The sequence below is a fragment of the Scyliorhinus canicula genome, unplaced genomic scaffold, assembly GCF_902713615.1.
Source record: "Scyliorhinus canicula unplaced genomic scaffold, sScyCan1.1, whole genome shotgun sequence".
In the NCBI taxonomy this organism is placed as follows: Eukaryota; Metazoa; Chordata; class Chondrichthyes; order Carcharhiniformes; family Scyliorhinidae; genus Scyliorhinus; species Scyliorhinus canicula.
In genome coordinates this window covers 1,039,485-1,058,414 of record NW_024055820.1, presented here as the reverse complement: position 1 = coordinate 1,058,414, position 18,930 = coordinate 1,039,485, and the positions used below count along the sequence as shown (strand labels likewise).

The following is an 18,930-nucleotide window of genomic DNA, read 5'->3' as shown; positions in this document are numbered from 1 at the left end:
TCCCACAGAGGGAACAGATAAATGGTTTCTCCCCAGTATGAACTCGCTCGTGTTTCAGCAGGTTGGACGAATTAACAAATCCCTTCCCACACTGAGAGCAGGTGAACGGCCTCTCCCCAGAGTGAACTCGCTGGTGTGTCTGCAGGTTTGACGGATTACTGAATCCCTTCCCACACTGAGAGCAGGTGAATGGCCTCTCCCCAGTGTGAACTCGCTGGTGTTTCTGCAGGCTGGATAACTGCGTGAATCCATTCCCACAGAGGGAGCAGTTAAATGGTTTCTCCCCAGTGTGAACTCGCTGATGTGTCCGCAGGTTGGACGAATTAATGAATCCCTTCCCACACTGAGAACAAGTATATGGCCTCTCCCTGGTGTGAACTCGCTGGTGTGACAGCAGGGTGGATAACTGTGTGAATCCATTTCCACAATGGGAGCAAGTGAATGGTTTCTCCCCAGTGTGAACTCGCTGGTGTCTCTGCAGGGTGGCTGAGTCACTGAATGCTTTCCCACACTGAGAGCAGGTGAATGGCCTCTCCCCAGTGTGAACTCGCTGATGTGTCTGGAGGGTGGATAACTGTGCAAATCCATTCCCACAGAGGGAGCAGGTGAATGGTTTGTCCCCAGTGTGAACTCGCTGGTGTCTCTGCAGTGTGGCTGAGTCACTGAATGCTTTCCCACACTGAGAACAGGTGAATGGTCTCTCCCCAGTGTGAACTCGCTGGTGTGCCTGCAGGGTGGATAACCGAGTGAAACACTTCTCACAGTGAGAGCAGGTGAACGGCCTCTCTCCAGTGTGAATGCGTCGATGAGTCTCCAGCTCAGATGGAAATCCGTATCCCTTTCCACAGTCCCCACATTTCCACGGTTTCTCCATGTTTTGGGTCTCCTCGTGAATCTCCAGATTGGACAATCAGTGGAAGCCTTGCCCCGTATCCTCCACACACAACATGTGCACTGTCTCTCCTCACTGTGAATGGTGTGATGTTTTTTCAGGCTGTGTAACTGGTTTAAGCTCTTTCCACAGTCAGTTCACTGGAACACTCTCACTTGGGTGTGTGTTGTGTGGGTCAGGTGCTTTTCCAGTCACTCACGTTTAAAATATTTTGAAGCCGACAGATCGGACAAATATTTCTCCTTCTCACCGATGATATTCAGAGCCCAAAAATATTCTGATCAGAAGAAATCGAGTGAGTTTGTCGCATCGAGACGTGATCTTTGAGATTTCTGTCTATAATTCCTCCTTTTCCAATATCCTTTAAAAACAATTTACAAAAGTCATCATTGTTAGTACAGGATAAAAATTCAGAACGGACAATTCTAGTTCCTGTAGAACATTATTTCCTCTGTCTTCGAGCTTCTGGGTTGCTGTAGAATAAAGGAGGCAAGAGTTCTGCTTCTCCACAAAACACCTTTTTTTCTTTGATCCAACTTCACACACAATCAAACCTGGGACCCAGGGGCTGTGATGCAATTGTGCTAACCACTATGCTACCGTACTGCCCCACAGTAATGCTCGTATTCAAAACATTGTCTTGCATTTTTAACTTTGTCTATATATATATATATATATATATATATATGTTTCTGGAACATACCTCTTCATTCACCTGAGGAAGGAGCAGTGCTCCAGAAGCTTGTGTTTGAAACAAACCTGTTGGACTTTAACCTGGTGATGTAAGATTTCTTACTGTGCTCACCCCAGTCCAACACCGGCATCTCCACATCATGACTCACCATCATGACTTGGAGATATATCACTGTTCCTTCACTATCTGGAAGAGGAGGCAAATGTAGGAGGAGGCTTCACTGTAAAGCATTCACTGGGGTCCAGTTATCTGTATTGGGCAAGATCTACGTTTCCTGTGGGGTGGGATGGGTGAAGTGATAACCTCTATATAGTTTTTTGACATTTTCTGATAAAATCTGTTTTTCTGTGTGGGGATTAAGGGAGATTTTCTTTTTGAAGCACAATGTAGATCTATGGGGAGGGGAAGAGAGAGAGAAAGATTAATAAGACAGTGAAATCTGGAGAGTAGGATTGGCTTCCTTTTCTTTCCATCTTTGCCACCGCTTTGCATCATCAATAAGACATTGGGGCTCAGACTAATCCAGTTTGATGGACAAGTTGTCTCCATTCTGAACAATGGGGAACAAGCCCCTCCCACTCATTGAAACATCGCCCGACAATGATGAGAAACGCGCATGCGCCCTGATGCACATCCAATAAAGATGGCGGTCGTTAAACCGAGTCGAAATGAGGAGCTGCAGCTCCGCCCGGTACAAACGGGGTCCAGAAAACGCTTTACCGAGGATTGCAGCTCACAACAGCTTCACACAACGTTTCCGCCCACCCCCGCCATCTCTCGCTCCCTCCATGTTGTTAAACGCCCCGAACGAATTTCCGATCTGAAGACACATCCCTTCTCCTTCGCCATTACCCACACTGCGCATGCTCCAATCACAGCGGGCCCCGCCCCTCATTCACTCCGATTGGTTGGAGGACCTGCCGCTCCCGGTCATCCTCCAGACCCGCCTCTCCTCTTCCTATTGGTCCGGAGCTGCCGTCAATCACCCGGGCATTGTGACGGTTCCAGATGGTGAGAGCGGCCACAGGCTCAGGCTGACTCGCTGATTGTCCAATAATAACAGTGAGAGTCTCAGTGGGACAATCAGACAATAATAGTGGAGATGGGGCCCAGAGGAGAAACAGCAAAAGGGGCCTCACGGTAGCATGGTGGTTAGCATCAATGCTTCACAGCTCCAGGGTCCCAGGTTCGATTCCCGGCTGGGTCACTGTCTGTGTGGAGTCTGCACGTCCTCCCCCTGTGTGCGTGGGTTTCCTCCGGGTGCTCCAGTTTCCTCCCACAGTCCAAAGATGTGCGGGTTAGGTGGATTGGCCATGCTAAATTGCCCGTAGTGTAAGGTTTGTTGGGTTACAGGTATACGGGTTACGTGGGTTTAAGTAGGGTGATCAATGCTCGGCACAACATCAAGGGCCTGTTCTGTGCTGTACTGTTCTATGTTCTATTCACTCACTTTGAGACGAACAAACACAGTGTCTGTTCCCATAATCAGAGTCAGACTGCAGTGTGTGAGTGAACATATCATTGGATCCAATGTAGAATCATAGAATCAGTGCAGAAGGAGGACATTCGGCCCATCGAATCTGGAACGACCCTATGAAATATCACCCTACCTGGGCCAATCTAGGGCGGCATGTTAGCACAGTCCAAAGATGTGCAGGTTTGGTGGATTGGCCATGATAAATTGCCCTTAGTGTCCAAAATTGCCCTTAGTGTTGGGTGGGGTTACTGGGTTATGGGGATAGGGTGGAGGTAGGGTGCTCTTTCCAAGACCCGGTGCAGACTCGATGGGCTGAATGGCCTCCTTCTGCACTGTAAATTCTATCTATGATACAGTGGGTAGCACTGTTGCTTCCCAGATCCAGGGTCCCAGATAATAACTCTGGCCCTGTTGTCACTGTTATTATTAGACAATTACCTGCCTGTCATTCCAATTCCGGTGGGTGTTACTCTGTTGCTATTGTCATTAGACAACAGTAGGAGGGCAAGATGCAAGGTAGAAATGATATTTTGATGTTTCTGTGCTATAGTCAGTGTCACTGGGAGGTGTGTGATAAAATAGGAATGGAAACATCATGACAGAGGCACGTGTGTTCTACCCAAGGTGATAGCAATGTGGGCAGCACGGTAGCATAGAGGTTAGCACAATTGCTTCACAGCTCCAGGGTCCCAGGTTCGATTCCCGGCTTGGGCCACTGTCTGTGTGGAGTCTGCACATTCTCCCCGTGTGTACGTGGGTTTTCTCTGGGTGCTCCAGTTTCCTCCCACAGTCCAAACATGTGCAGGTTAGGTGGATTGGCCATGCTAAATTGCCTTTAGTGTTCAAAATTGCCCTTGGTGTTGGGTCGGGTTATGGGGATAGGGTGGAGGTGTGGGCTTGGGTAGGGTGCTCTTTCAAAGAGCCAGTGCAGACTCGATGGGCTGAATGGCCTCCTTCTGCACTGTAAATTCTATGAAATTTATGAGACATGGGGAACTCCAGAGATTTCTGGTATCTGAGGTGCATCTGTAGAGGAACTGAAATCATTACAGTCACACAGGAAATATATCTGACAGCTAAAACCAAAGTTTCAATCTTCTCTTTGAGACACATTGTGATTGAAAATATCAAATGTTAAAACATCAGGAGAGGGAAATTCAGACTGTCACAAAAGGCATCATTGTTGCCTCACAGCACCATGGACCCTGGTTCAATTCCAGCCTTGGGTGACTGTCTGTGTGGAGTTTGCACTTTCTCCCAGTGTCTGCATGGGTTTCCTACCACCATTCAAAGATTTGCAACTTAGGTGGATTGGCCATGATCAACCTCCCCTTCGTGTCCAAAAATGCATTGGTTAGGTGGGGTTACAGGGGTGGGGTGGGGGTGGGCCTCGGTATAGTGCAAACTCAATGGGCCGAATGGACTCCTTTTGCACTGTAGAGATTCTATGAGCGAACTGTCAAATTCATTTGATTCACTGCCAATTTACCCTCTACAAGTGTTACTCCCTTTGAAAGTTAGTGAAATCTGCTTCCAGCAGCCTGTCAGTGTGAATTCCAGATCACATCACATCACTGTGTTAAAAACAATTCTCATCATCACCCCCTTGGGTTCTGTTGTCAAATATCTTCAATCTCTGTGTGTCCTCTGGCTACAACCCCTCCTGCTTTTGGGAAATAGTTTCTCCCCATCGACACTATCACAAATCCTTCCTCATTTTAAACACCTCTATTAAATCTCACCTTCACCTTCCCTGATCTCACAGGGACAATCCCGGTTTCTCCTGCTCTGAGTCACAGGGACTCGAAACGTTAACTCTGTTTTTCTCAGGGCAGCATGGTGGCCTAGTGGTTAGCACAACCGCCTCACGGCGCTGAGGTCCCAGGTTCGATCCCGGCTCTGGGTCACTGACCGTGTGGAGTTTGAACGTTCTCCCTGTGTCTGCATGGGTTTCGCCCCCACAACCCAAAAATGTGCAGAGTAGGTGGATTGGCCACGCTAAATTGCCCCTTAATAGAAAAAATAATTGGGTAATCTAAATTTATAAAAAAAAAACTCTGTTTCTCTCAGTACCGATGCTGCCAGAACTGCTGAGTTTTTCCAACATTTACTGATTTTCTCCCTCTTTCTGTCTTTAATCCATTACAACTCGTTCATGAAATTCAACACCTCAGTTAAATAGGAACATACAGATATCGAGAGATAGAGATACAGAGGAAAGGAGAGACAGAAGAACTGTGAGAAAAACTGAGATTTTAAACAGCAGAAAGATGAGGTGGCGAGAGATAAAAGCTGAGTAATAGAGAAAACAAGTAACACAGAAAGAATGATATAAAATATAAGGGAGCAGGTTATCAGTTCCCAGCTACAGAGAGCAGAGGGAACTCAGTGACTGATTCACAGACACAGCCGGTTCTGTCCGGGAATGGAGACTCTGAACAGAAATAACCGGCTCATTTGTAAATGTGACCACAATGTGATCTGTGTGACTCTGCCCTGACTCTGTGGACAGATATAGGCCGCACTGACAGATGTTCTCACCAGATTACGGTCCCTGGATTTATTTTCTGCTCAGAAGTGAGATGTGCGGTTTGGAACCGGCAGCAGAGAAACAGGAAGTTGTGTTTCCTGAGAATGAAACAACAGGCGTCAGTTTCATGTTATCACCGTGAACAGTCTTCCTGCCTGTGAGGGTGAACTCATTCTGACAGCATCAAGAACACCCACACAGATTGCTGCCGGCCTCAGCATTACATTCACCTCCATTCCCATTTTAAACATTAAAATATGAGGTTATTTAGATTTTTAACATATTTACTGAATTGGAAGATGGACTGAGGATATCACTGGGAGAAATGAGGGGACATTATAGAAACTTAAATTTTCCTCAAAGTAGGTTATTAGAAAATAGGAGATTAAAAGTGAGTCAGTGCCAATCAGAGAGAGAGAGAAAGTGAGAGGAAGAGAGAGAAAATATTGAGTCTCCATAAATGAGATGTTCACTCAGAAAGCGGAGAGGTTCGGTGCTTCTTCAGAGAGAGATAATGAGAGAGAGAAAAGTTTAGTGAATTTAGGCGCTCTGTAAATATAAAGGTGAACAGAGAGAGTGTCAGAGAGAAAGATATAGAGGTGGGAGGTATGTGAAATGAGTGAATGTGAGAGTGGAGAGAGGTTAAGTGAGAATCTGAGAGAGACGAGAGATGTTCAGTGAATGAGAGACAGGAGAGCGGGTTCACATACCCGAGGATATCTTGTGTTGTCCTATTATGTATTTTCTTGAATTTTGTTTAATTTCCTTTTCTTCCATGTACTGAATGATCTGTTGAGCTGCTTGCAGAAAAATACTTTTCACTGTACCTCGGTACACGTGACAATAAACAAATCCAACCCAATCACTGAGAATGATCAGAATAAGGAGACCACCCAGAAAACAGCCAAGAGGAATCTTCAGCTGAACACATCACTCAGTCTTAAAGGGACAGTCGGGGCTCTGACACTGCTCAGCATCCAGTTAAAGGGGCAGACACAGCTTCACCCTTTTCTCTGTTATGTTTCTGATTGTTAAAGGCCCATAGGGCTGAGGTTTATTTATAAGGACAGAATATGGGAATCACACATCAATAAAACTGGGAGTTCTTGGACACACACTGGAGCTTCTTTATCCAAGAATCAAACTATTGTCTAATTGTCCCAGCAGTTAACAGCTGCTATTTTAACGCAGACTTCAACCAATCTATTTTAAGTAGGTTTCTATTCAATTAATTCATTGTGACTGTCACACAAACTTAAACTAGCTGTTTTACATTCAATCAAGAACATCACAGTTTCCCACCAATCTCTGATTTGACAGCACATTTCCAGCATTCACCATTGTTCTTCCTGACTCGAAACACAATTGTAAAGGAGTTTCTGTTCTATGTCCAGGAGCTCTGAGATAGGGAAGAGAGTGATTGGGACACATTTCTTACACGCCTCAGGATTAACCCACACGGGTACTTTGCTGACAGTGAAGAGAGGTGAGAAAGGGCAAAGTGTCATTTGTCCCTCTCAGTGTGACCCTGAAGGACTGTGTCCAGGCTGAAGTTCTGTTCCTGCTGTGTGATCCTCCCCCAGATTGTCCTTTCTGAGCTCCAGGCAGGTGATGTTAAACACTCAGGTGGGAAAGATAAAAATCTGCAACAACGTTTTAAACAAAGTTGATTTATTTTACGTTTATTCAGGATAATAAACCTCATCAGCAGATTAAGACTGTCAGAGTGAACATTATTCAGTCCTGTACATGACTAACAGCATCAATAAGGGTATAATCTAAACCTTGTCGTCACTTGTGAACTCGCTGGTGTGTTAGCAGGTGGGATGACTGAGTAAATCTCTTTCCACAGACATAACAGTTGGATGGCCTCTCCTCAGTGTGAACTCGCTGGCGTTTCAGAAGAGTGAATCCCTTCCCACAAATGGAGCAGCTGAATGGTCGCTCCCCAGTGTGACTGTGCCGATGAATTTCCAGTTGTGATGGGTAACTAAATCCCTCCCACAGTCTGCACATTTCCACGGTTTCTCCATGGTGAGAGTGTCTCTCCCGGTTGAAACCTTGTCCACACACAAAACATGCGTATAATTTCTCCCTGCAGTGAATGGTGTGATACTTTTTTTGAGGATGTGTAACTAGTTAAAGCTCTCTCCACAGTTAGTTCATTGGAACACTCGGGTGCTTTTGCAGTCACACTGCTGAAACAGAACAAACATTTTTCACTCCAAATTCAAAGACTGATCATATTCAGCTCCTAATGAAAAGAGTGACTGTCAGATTTCGATGTGATGTTTGGTTTGGGTTTTCTGTCGGCCAATTCTCCACTTCTAATATCCTGTAAAAGGAGTTTACAAAAGCCATCACTGTCAGTCCAGGATAGAAATTATGAACAGACAATTCTAGTTTCTCTGGAAAAAAAATTTCCTCTCTTGTTCCCCCAAAACTGTAAATTCCCGTCCCACACACTGTCCCTCCTCCCTGGGCTGAAATCCAAACCCATCTCACCATCTGCACCATTTCTTTCCTCCACTCCCAGTTTTCTCCCTCCCTCTCCTCTGCCTGGGTTCAGTTCTCCAGCTCCTGTCTGCCGACTGACAATAAAACCAATGGGTCTTATTGGGGGGTTTGGGTTCTCACCATTGTCCCCGCTCGCGGCGGCTCTCATTCAGCCTCCGGGAGCCACACTCACTGCGGCTGCGCTCAGCCCCGAGCAGCACCTCGCCTGCTCCGCACAGATAGGAGACTTTCGGGGGTGGGGCATACTGGCGCCTGCGCGTTCTGGTTCCTGTGATGGAAATAGGGCGTATTCCTCCGCGCCCGGCATTCTGGGTGCACATATCCGCTATTATTCAGATCGGCCCTGTCAACAGCTGTCATCTGTTTTGGGGGGGGGGGGCGATATGCCGCAGGGCGCCTGCGCGTCCGCCATCTTTCTCAGCGGAAATGTGCAGCACGGCGCGTGCGCGGGCATCCAGGAACCGGAAGCCAGAAGAGAGAATCTGCTGAATTTCTCTCCAGGACTGAGAGTGAAATTCCTTTGGAAATTCCTTTAGAAAGAGGAGGATTTGCCAACGGGAACTTCAAATCAAACATCACATCATCATCTGACTGAGTTACTCGATTCATCAGGACCTGAATATCATTGGGAGGTAAAATGGTTTGTCTGTTCTGTCTGAGGACAAAGATTTCAGATATCAGAGTGACTGGGAAACTTTTAATGACCATTCCTGGTTACATTTCATACTAATTACACCGATCACATTGGAGACTTTAAATAATTTGCTGTTGTACTCTTTTGTATGTAGGTAAATTTTAAAATTACTGCATTAGCATACTTAGATCATAGAATTTACAGTGCAGAAGGAGGCCATTCGGCCCATCAAGTCTGCACCGGCTCCTGGAAAGAGCACCCTACCCAAGGTCAACACCACCTTATCCCCATAACACTAAGGGCAATTTTGGACACTAAGGGCAATTTATCATGGCCAAACCACCTAACCCGCACATCTTTGGACTGTGGGAGGGAACCGGAGGACCCGGAGGAAACCCACGCACACACGGGGAGGATGTGCAGACTCCGCACAGACAGTGACCCAAGCCGGAATCGAACCTGGGACCTTGGAGCTGTGAAGCGATTGTGCTATCCACAATGCTACCGTGCTGCCCTACACTTGGCAGGTAAACTGGGCAAACTGCTGACCTTCTTAGTAGTGAGAGTTACTGTCCCGCATTTTATCAAAGTTTGTTGTTCATGTTGCATTTCATTCAGCTCATCGTGGCTACAAAGTAGTTATTCAGCCCCATCTCAATTTCCAGATTGTGAGGGCAGCACGGTGGTGCAGTGGGTTAGCCCTGCTGCCTCACGGTGCCGAGGACTGAGGTTCAATCCCGGCTGTGGGTAACTGTCCATGAGGAGTTTGCACATTCTCCCCGTGTTTGTGTGGGTTTTGCCCCCACCACCCAAAGATAGGTGGATTGGCCAGGCTAAATTGCCCCTTAATTGGAAAAAATTAATTGGTTACTCTAAATTTATATTTTAAAAAATTTCAGATTTATATTTTTGTCCAATCAAGGGGCAATTTAATTTGGCCAAGCCTGCACATATTTGGGTTGTGGGGGTGAAACCCACACAGACAATGGGAGAATGTGCAAACTCCTTACAGACTGTGACCCGGGGCTAGGATCGAACCCGGGTCCCCAGCACGTCGGCACACAACCACTGTGCCACCATGGTCCCCCAGAATTTTATACATTTAGAATAATCTTCATTATTGTCACAAGCAGACTCCACACAGTGTCCCAAGTGGGAATTGAATCCCGGGACCTGGTGCTGTGATGCAGCAGTGCTATCCACTGTGCTACCGTGCCGCCCATAAAACAGTTCAGTTCAATGTTCTCTGATTAAAGAAGCTGAAGCGACCAATGTGGGTCTTGAACCCACGGCCCTGGGATTAAGACTCCCATGCTCAACCGACTGAGCTAGCTGGGCTGCTTTTCATAATTTCATTTTGATCTCCCTTCAGTCTTTTCTGTTCCAAAGAAAACAGCCCCAGTTTATCCAAACTTTCCTCAGAGCAAACATTGTCAATTTCTGGCTGATGTTCTTAAATCCCTTCTGTACTCTCTTCAGTGCAGTCTTCCTGTGCACAGGAATCTAGCTCTGGCCTAACTAGTCCTGTCCTGCCATTTATCATGTAATCCTTTGCCTTGTTTTCCCTCCAGCTTTCTTCCTCATTATCAAGTGTTTAAACATACCATGTCTGCGTGGGTTTCACCCCCACAACCCAAAAGACATGCAGGACAGGTAGATTGGCCACGCTAAATTGCCCCTTAATTGGAAGAAATAATTGGGTACTCTAAATTTATTTTTAAAAAGTGTTTAAACATTTTTGTGTCACAGGTAAACTTCTTCCTCATGTTCCAACATTTACTTTCAAATCAATGATGTAAACCAGGAGTGAAGGGACCAGTACCGATTCCTTTGAAACCGGCACTGGAAACAGCCCTTTGATTTTCTCTGTTCTTTATGGGATGTGAGTGTCATGGGCAATCCAGCTTGGTTGCCAATTCCTAATTGCCCTTAAATGGAGTGGCTTGCTAGGCAATTTCAGAGTGCAATTCAGAATTAACCCCATTTCAGTGGTTTCAGATCAAGTAATGCCGGTGCCGAGTCGATGGGCTGAATGGTCTCCTTCTGCACTGCAGATTCTGTGATTAATTACAACCTTGGGTCACTGTGTGGAGTTTGTACATTCTTCCTGTGTCTGTGCAGATTTCCTCCGGGTGTTTTGGTTTCCTCCCGCAGTCCACAGATGTGCCGGTTAGATGGATTGGCTGTGTTAAATTGTCACTGGGAGGGGTTGTGGAGATAGTGTGGGGAATTCGCCTTGATAGGGTGCTCTTTCAGAGGGTTGTTGCAGACTCGATGGGCCAAATGGCCTCCTTCAGCACTGATGGGATTCTATATTTCTACATTGGATGCAATGATGTATTCATTCACACACTGCAGCCTGACTCTTGTTGGAGCAGACACTGTGTTTGTTACTCTCAAAGTGAGTGAATCCTTTGCTGTTTCTCCTCTGGGCCCCATCTCCACTATTATTGTCTGATTGTCCCACTGAGACTCTCACTGTTATTATTGGACAATCAGCGAGTCAGCCTGAGCCTGAGGCCGCTCTCACCATCTGGAACCGTCACAATGCCCGAGTGATTGACGGCAGCTCTGGACCAATAGGAAATGGAGGGCGGGACTGGAGGACTGACCTGGAGGTGCTGGTCCTCCAACCAATCGGAGTGAATGAGGGGCGGGGTCCCCGAACAGGCGCTGGAATGTGGTAACTAGGGGCTTTTCACAGTAACTTCATTGAAGCCTACTTGTGACAATAAGCGATTATTATTATTATTATGCGCTGCGTGCCTGGACCGGATGCCAACTCTCCCGGATTGACTGACTGGAGTCTCCAGGATTTTATTTTAATCATTTGTGGGAGTCACAGGGCAGCACGGTGGCCTAGTGGTTAGCACAACCGCCTCACGGCGCTGAGGTCCCAGGTTCGATCCCGGCTCTGGGTCACTGTCCGTGTGGAGTTTGCACATTCTCCCCGTGTCTGCGTGGGCTTTGCCCCCACAACCCAAAAATGTGCAGAGTAGGTGGATTGGCCACGCTAAATTGCCCCTTAATTGGAAAAAAATAATTGGGTAATCTAAATTTATAAAAAAAAAAAAATTTGTGGGAGTCACTGGCTGGGCCAACATTTATTGCCCATCCCTAATTTCCCTTAAACCGAGCGGCTGGCTCGGCCATCTCGGAGGGCATTTAAAGAATCAACCACATTGCTGTGGTTTGGAATCGTGTCGGCCAGACCAGGTAAGGACGGCAGATTTTCTTTTCTATTCATTCACGGGATGTGGGTGTCGCTGGCTGGGCCAGCATTCACTGCCCATCCCTAATTGCCCTTGAACTGAGTGTATCTCAGAGAGCATTTTAAGGGTCAACCAGCTGACTGTGGATCTGGAATCACATGTAGGCCAGACCAGGTAAGGATAGAAGATTTACTTCACTGAAGGACAGGAGTGAACCAGATGGGTCTTTGCAACAATTGACAATGGTTTCATGGACTTGCAATGAATTCAAATTTTACCTTCTGCCTTGGTGAGATTCATACCTGGGTGTCTGGAAAATCATTGGGACAGTAAAAAATATTTGTGTGACTCTGGAACATGATTAGGGCAGTAAAAATATTAATTTTGGGTCTCTGGAAAATCATTAGGACAGTAGAAAGGATGCTGTTTTGTAAGCCGTATGTTTTGAGATGACCTGAGGTTATGAGAGTGTTGAAATCCTTCATTTAAAATGGGTAAAACTGGGGCTTAATATTTATCCTAAATAGCTATCTTTTACCTATTAGGTGTGTTAGGAAATAGTTGACTTCTACACCAGAGCTTTATAAAGATTCACAGGATAGAATTAGAACCATAGAATTCCGACAGTGCAGAAGGAGGCCATTCAGCCCATCGAGTCTGCACTGATTCTCTGAAAGGGCACCATGCCCAGGCCCACACCCCTACCCTGTCCCTGTAACCCCATAGCCCCACCTAACCTACACATCCCTGGACACTAAGGGGCAATTTATCAAGGCCAATCCACCTAACATTCCCTTCTTTGGACTGTTGGAGGAAACCTGAGCACCGGGTGGAAACCCACACAGACACGGGGAGAAAGTGCAAACTCCACACAGACAGTCACCAAGGCCAGAATTGAACCCGAGTCCCTGGCGCCGTGAGGCAGCAGTGCTAACCACTGTGCCACCAGAAGCATAGTTTTGGTATCAAGATTACTGTTTATGAATAAAAGCAAATTACTGCGGATGCTGGAATCTGAAGCCAAAGAGAAAATGCTGGAACATCTCAGCAGGTCTGGCAGCATCTGTAGGGAGAGAAAAGAGCTAACAAAGGACCATCTGGACTCAACATGAGATCTTTTCTCTCCCGACAGATGCTGCCAGACATGCTGAGATGTTCCAGCATTTTCTCTTTGGTTACTGTTTATGAAGCTCAAGATCGAATTTGCTTTGCCATCTATTCTATTTAATATGTCTTGTAGATGTACAAAATCCCTCTTCACCTCTTTCTCTCTCCTCCCAAAGAGGCCAGTTGGGTTTTATAACAATCCAGCAGTTTTCATGGTCACTTTTTCCCTGTGCCGGCCCCACAAATGACGAGATTCATTCAGCTCAATTTCACAACCTGCCTTTGTGTTTTTGTGGGTTCTCTCTCACTCCCTATTTTCTGTTCTTAAATCAGTTTCACAGGGTGTTCGAAGGGGAGGATTCAAAGTCCGGAATCTCAAACCAGGCATCACATCAGAATCTGACAGAGTCCTCAATTTATCATTTCCTGAATATCAGCGGATTTTGAACATGGAAGGAAAAAGCATCGTTCACAGTGGGGAGAAACCGTACACGTGTTGTGTGTGTGAACGAGGATTCAGTCAAACATCAGGCCTCACAAGCCACAAATGCAGTCACACTGAGGAGAAACCGTGGAAATGTGTGGACTGTGGGAAAGGATTCACTTACCCATCCAGCCTGGAAACTCATCGACGCAGTCACACTGGGGAGAGGCCATTCACCTGCTCCACGTGTGGGAAGGGATTCACTGAGTCATCCACACTGCGGCAACACCAGCGAATTCACACTGGGGAGAGACCATTCACCTGCTCCAAGTGTTGGAAGGGATTCACTCTGTCATCCACTCTGTCCACACACCAGCGAGTTCACACTGGGGAGAGACCATTCACCTGCTCAGAGTGTGGGAAGGGATTCATTCAGTCTGTCCACCTGCGGAAACACCAGCGAGTTCACACTGGGGAGAGACCATTTACCTGCTCCGAGTGTGGGAAGGGATTCGCTGACTCATGCGACCTGCGGAATCACCAGCAAGTTCACACTGATGAGAGACCATTCCAATGTCCAGACTGTGGGAAGAGCTATAAAAGTTCTGTGGACCTGATGCGCCATCAACGTTTTCACACTGATGAGAGACCGTTCAGGTGCTCTCACTGCGGGACTGGGTTCAGACAATCATCTAACCTCACTGTCCATCAGCGAATTCACACTGGGGAGAAACCATTCACCTGCTCCCAGTGTGAGAAGGGATTCACTCAGTTATCCGACCTGGAGAAACACCAACGAGTTCACACTGGGGAGAGACCGTTCACCTGCTCCCAGTGTGGGAAGGGATTCACCACTTCATCCCACCTGCTGAGACACCAACAAGGCCACAAGTAACCACAGTGATTGGGTTTTGCTGTTCCTCACATTCAGGACTGAACCATGTTCATTTGGGTCTCTTTCTGCTGATAACAAACTCCAGCCCATTTACAGGGGCTAATAGTCTGGCTAAAAGTCAAATAAATTAGATCTGTGTTAAATGAGCAGTGTGTTGAAACTTTTTAATATCTCTGACACAAGTTAGTTCCTTTTGAAGTTCTCTCGCTCTCCCCGTCTCTTCCATCCTCACCTCCAACAAGAAGTGTGAGGAACTCGTGGAGCTTCTTTGTGACTGAGATTGAGTCAATCCGATCAGCTGCCTCTGCTGCTTCCCTCCCTTCCACGATCCCACCGGACCAAATTGTCTCTAAATTTCATCCTTTTGACTACTGGTGGCAGCCATGGAGTAGGAGGTCGTGCATTTGGGAGCTCCCGCTCGTGACGGACCTTTTGAACCTTTTCTCCCGATTCTTTTTGGAATTCTATTAGAAACATCGGCGGAGAGCGAGACAGTGAGGAGAAATCTCCCACCAGTATGTGGAGCCGTGGACCAGAAATGGTTGTCTAAGAAGAATTAGTTGAGCAGCGAAGCTGACTGTAGAACCTGCAGCACGGGAAAGCATGGCAGAGGCGCAGGATCCCGGTTTGGTGGCACAGTGGTCAATGTTACCGCGGGTGGAGTTCATTCAGGAGAGCTTCACCAAGCAAATGAAGGCAACCTAATTAAGGCAAGGATTGATTGGGTGGAACAGGGGCTGGAAGCCCATGGACCGGCGATCCAGAAGGTGGCTGAGCACGAGGACCATTTAACCGCGTTGGAGGCGGAGGTGGGGCTGATGAGGGACCACCAGAAAAAGTTGCAGGAGGACCTGGAGAACAGGTCCCAGAGACAGAACCTGAGGATTGTTGGCCTCCTGTAGGGCAGTGAAGGGTCGGACGCAAGGGCCTGTGTGAGAAATATGCCGGAAAAGCTGATGGGAGATGGGGCGTTTTCTCGACCCTTGGAAGTAGATAGAGCGCTTGGGAGTAAGCCGTGAGTGATATGAACCTCCGAGGGTGATCGTTTAGAATGGTTGGGGAGTGGTGGGGGGGCGGGGGGGAGAGCTTCCGTTATTTGGGAATCCAGGTGGCACGGGAATGGGAAACATTACATAAGTTAAATCTGACCCGGCTAGTAGAGCAAACGAAGGAGGACTTTAGAAGGTGGGACATGCTCTCGCTGTCACTGGCGGGGAGGGTACACACCGTGAAAATGACGGTCCTCCCGGGATTTCTGTTTTTTTTCCAGTGCCTCCCCATCTTTATTCCAAAGGCCTTTTTAAAACCGGTAAGCAAGGTAATTTCGGGTTTTGTGTGGGCGGGTAAAACCCCGCGAGTGAAGAAAGTGTTGCTGGAGCGTAGTCGAGGGGAGGGTCGTCTGGCACTGCCGAACGTTGGCAAATATTACTGGGTGGCAAATATAGCCATGATTAGGTAGTAGGGGGAGGGGGGGTTGGAGTAGGAGCAAGTCGAGGTGGCATCGAGTAAGGACACAAGTCTGGGAGCATTGATAATGGCACCTCTGCCATTCTCGCCAGCCCGGGTACTCCACAAGCCCGGTGGTGGTGGCAGCCCTGAGAGTCTGGGGGCTGTGAAGGAAACACGAGAGCAGAGGGAGCATCGGTCTGGCCCCCAATTTGTATCAACCACCAGTTTGTACCGGGAAGGCTGGATGGGGGGTTTCGGAGGTGGCAGGGAGCAGGGATCGAGAGGATGGGAGATTTATTCATAGACGGGAGATTCCCTTGTTTGAAAGATTTAGGGGAGAAATTTGAATTGCCGGCAGGAGACGGATTCAGATATCTGCAGGTATGGGATTTTTTGCGAAGGCAGGTTTCGACCTTTCCACTCCCACCGCCACAGGGATACAGGACAGGGTAGTTTCCAGAACGGGGGTGGGAGAGGGAAAGGTATCGGATATCTACAAAGAACTCATGAAGTCGGAGGTAACTCAGATAGAGGAGCTAAAGGGGAAATGGGAAGAGGAGCTATGGGGAGGGATAGAGGCCGGTCTGTGGTTTTGAGCAGAGTCAATACGTCCCAATCATGTGCCAGGCTCAGCCTGATACAATTTCAGGTCATTCACCGGGCACAATTTGTTTTTCAAATTTATAGAGCACAAAATTTATTTTTTTCCAATTAAGGGGCAATTTAGTGTGGCCAATCCACCTACCCTGCACATCTTTGTGTTGTGGGGCCGAAACCCACGGAAACACAGAGAGAATGTGCAAACTCCCCACGGACAGTGACCCAGAGCTGGGATCGAACCTGGGACCTCAGCGCCGTGAGGCAGCAGAGCTAACCCACTGTGCCACCGTGCTGCCCCATTCACTGCACACATGACGGTGGCCCAGATGAGCAGGTGGTTTGGGATAGAGGACAGATCTGTGGGGGTGGGGACAGCAAATCATGTCCATATGTTCTGGGCCTGCCTGAAGCTTGGGGGATCCTGGCAGGGTTTTACAGATGTCATGTCCTCGGCCCTAAAAACACGGGTGGTGCCGAGTCCAGAGGTGCCGGATTTTGGAGTGTCGGCAGTCCAGGGGGCGAGAGAGGCTGATGTCTTGGCCTTTGCCTCCCTGGTAGCCCGGAGACGGATATTGCTGGCGTGGAGGGACTTGAAGCCCCTGGAATCAGAGATCTGGGTTAGCGAAGTGGCTGGATTTCTCAGACTTGAAAAATCAAGTTTGCCCTCAGAGGGTCAACGCTCGGGTTCATCAGGAGGTGGCAGCCGTTTGTCGACTTCTTTAGAGAAAATTAACTGTCAGCAGAGGCAAAAAACTTAAAGGGGGATAGTTAGGCTAGTCTCTGTTGAGGGTTGGAGGGACTTGTTAGGGATGGAGATGATTTATGCACAATGTTTTATGTGGATTTGCATTGTTTACTGTTGTCACTTATTATGATAAAATTACAAAACCTTAACAAAATGTATTTTTTTAAAAATCAACATCACCAAAATCAGATCATCTGCACATTGCCACATTGCTGTTTGTGCCATTTTGCTTTGTGGAAATTGGCTGCTGCATTTCCTATAACAGTGACGACACTTCAGAAGCTCTTTGGGACATGCTGGGGTTATGAAAGGCGCTACAGAAGTGCAAGTTTTAAATTGAAGATTGATGCTTTCTGATCCTTAATTGATTTCAGACATCCCCAATTAATAAATTTGCTTTGGTTCGGACAAGACTTTAACCAATTAAATCAAAGGCAGAATTCTGGACAGTAAATTTAAAAAGGAGTTTTTGAAAGAAAAGCTTTACTGACTGACTTGAAGACATTTACGTTTACAACTTCACGCAGGTGATCAGTCTGTGGAAGCGTAACCCTCCCTGGCTCCTTCTTTGACACTAATTTCCTTGGAACTCGGCCTCGAGAGTCTTCAGTACTTGGCCAGCAAGGAAGACCTTTGGAACGTCGACCTTTATCCCCAAAGTGACCATTACCTCATGTCAGAGTTGGGCCTGTGGTAACATGACCATTGGTCAATTGGGCACCAGTTTAATTTAATTGGATCTTTAATTACTGACACCACCTTCTCTCATTACCTTTGACAGGAATACAATTGAACAGTTTCATACTATCCCTTTATCTGATTCTGTGCAACCCCTTATTCAAACAGTTTCAAATGTTGAGGCTAATCAGAATTGGAAGGTCTCCCTTGCCGGTACATTTATCCTCATCGCACATTCTTTATATACACAGCGATTAAGCTTTTATATTTTTACAACAAATAAAACTCAGACTTTTACTATAACTACTGATTCATTATTGTTTAATTAATTGTAACTCAATTAAGGATCACTACTTATTGAATCATGTTACAGACTTGTAGCTAATTAATACATTAATATTTAATTTATACATTTGGTTTATACACACACTGGCTATCTACTGAGTAGTACTACACTCAGTATGCTTCACACGGTGTCTATGTCTATGTATTTACATTGTGTATTTATCGGATGCCCTAGATTATTTCATGTATGGAACGATCTGTCTGGACTGTACGCAGAACAATACTTTTCACTGTACCTCGGTACACGTGACAATAAATCAAATCCAATCAAAGAGACAGTTTCTGACTAATGATCAGATTGAACAATGAGCCGCCTTAAAAATTATTCATTCATGGGAGGTGGGCGTCACTGGCTGGGCCAGCATTTACTGCTCATTCCAATTACCCTTGAACTGCGTGTCTTGTGAGGCTATTTCAAGGGACACTTACAAATCAACCACAACATTGCTGCGGATCTGGAGTCACGTGTCGGCCAGGCCACATAGAATGGCCATAAATTAGGAGAGGGGAATGCGCAACATGACCTGGGTATCCTCGTACACCAGACATTGAAGGTAAACATGTAGCTACAGCAGGCGGTAAAGAAGGCAAAAGCTATGCTAGCCTTCATTGTGAGCGGATTTGAGGACAGGAGCAGGGATATCATGCAGCAATTGTGCAGGGCCTTGGCGAGGCCGTACCTGGAATATTGTATGCAGTTTTGGTCTCTTTATCGAAGGAAGGATCTTCTT

The 18,930-nt window shown here is 46.9% G+C and overlaps 2 protein-coding genes, 1 long non-coding RNA gene and 1 other non-coding gene across 4 annotated transcripts in view; 1 reads left to right on the top strand and 3 right to left on the bottom strand.

The window, feature by feature from the left end:
- Positions 1-18,930, top strand: part of LOC119961135 (zinc finger protein 208-like) — an 88,589-nt gene that overhangs the window by 21,438 nt on the left and 48,221 nt on the right. The window contains exon 3 of the mRNA XM_038788630.1: positions 13,617-14,378. Within this exon, the coding sequence (XP_038644558.1) occupies positions 13,617-14,378 (762 nt within the window). The remainder of the gene's footprint in view (positions 1-13,616; positions 14,379-18,930) is intronic.
- Positions 98-2,464, bottom strand: LOC119961118 (zinc finger protein 239-like; the record flags this gene model as incomplete). The annotated part of the gene is made up of 2 exons (XM_038788618.1): positions 2,307-2,464; positions 98-1,253 (listed from the first exon to the last, which is right to left on the bottom strand). A coding segment is annotated over exon 2 (777 nt), but the record flags the coding sequence as incomplete, so codon positions are not given.
- LOC119961128 lies at positions 7,250-8,274 on the bottom strand. Its single transcript, XR_005459602.1, has 2 exons — positions 8,231-8,274; positions 7,250-7,928 (listed from the first exon to the last, which is right to left on the bottom strand). It is a non-coding gene; the product is annotated as an uncharacterized LOC119961128 (long non-coding RNA).
- trnak-cuu lies at positions 10,008-10,082 on the bottom strand. Its single transcript has one exon. It is a non-coding gene; the product is annotated as a tRNA-Lys (tRNA).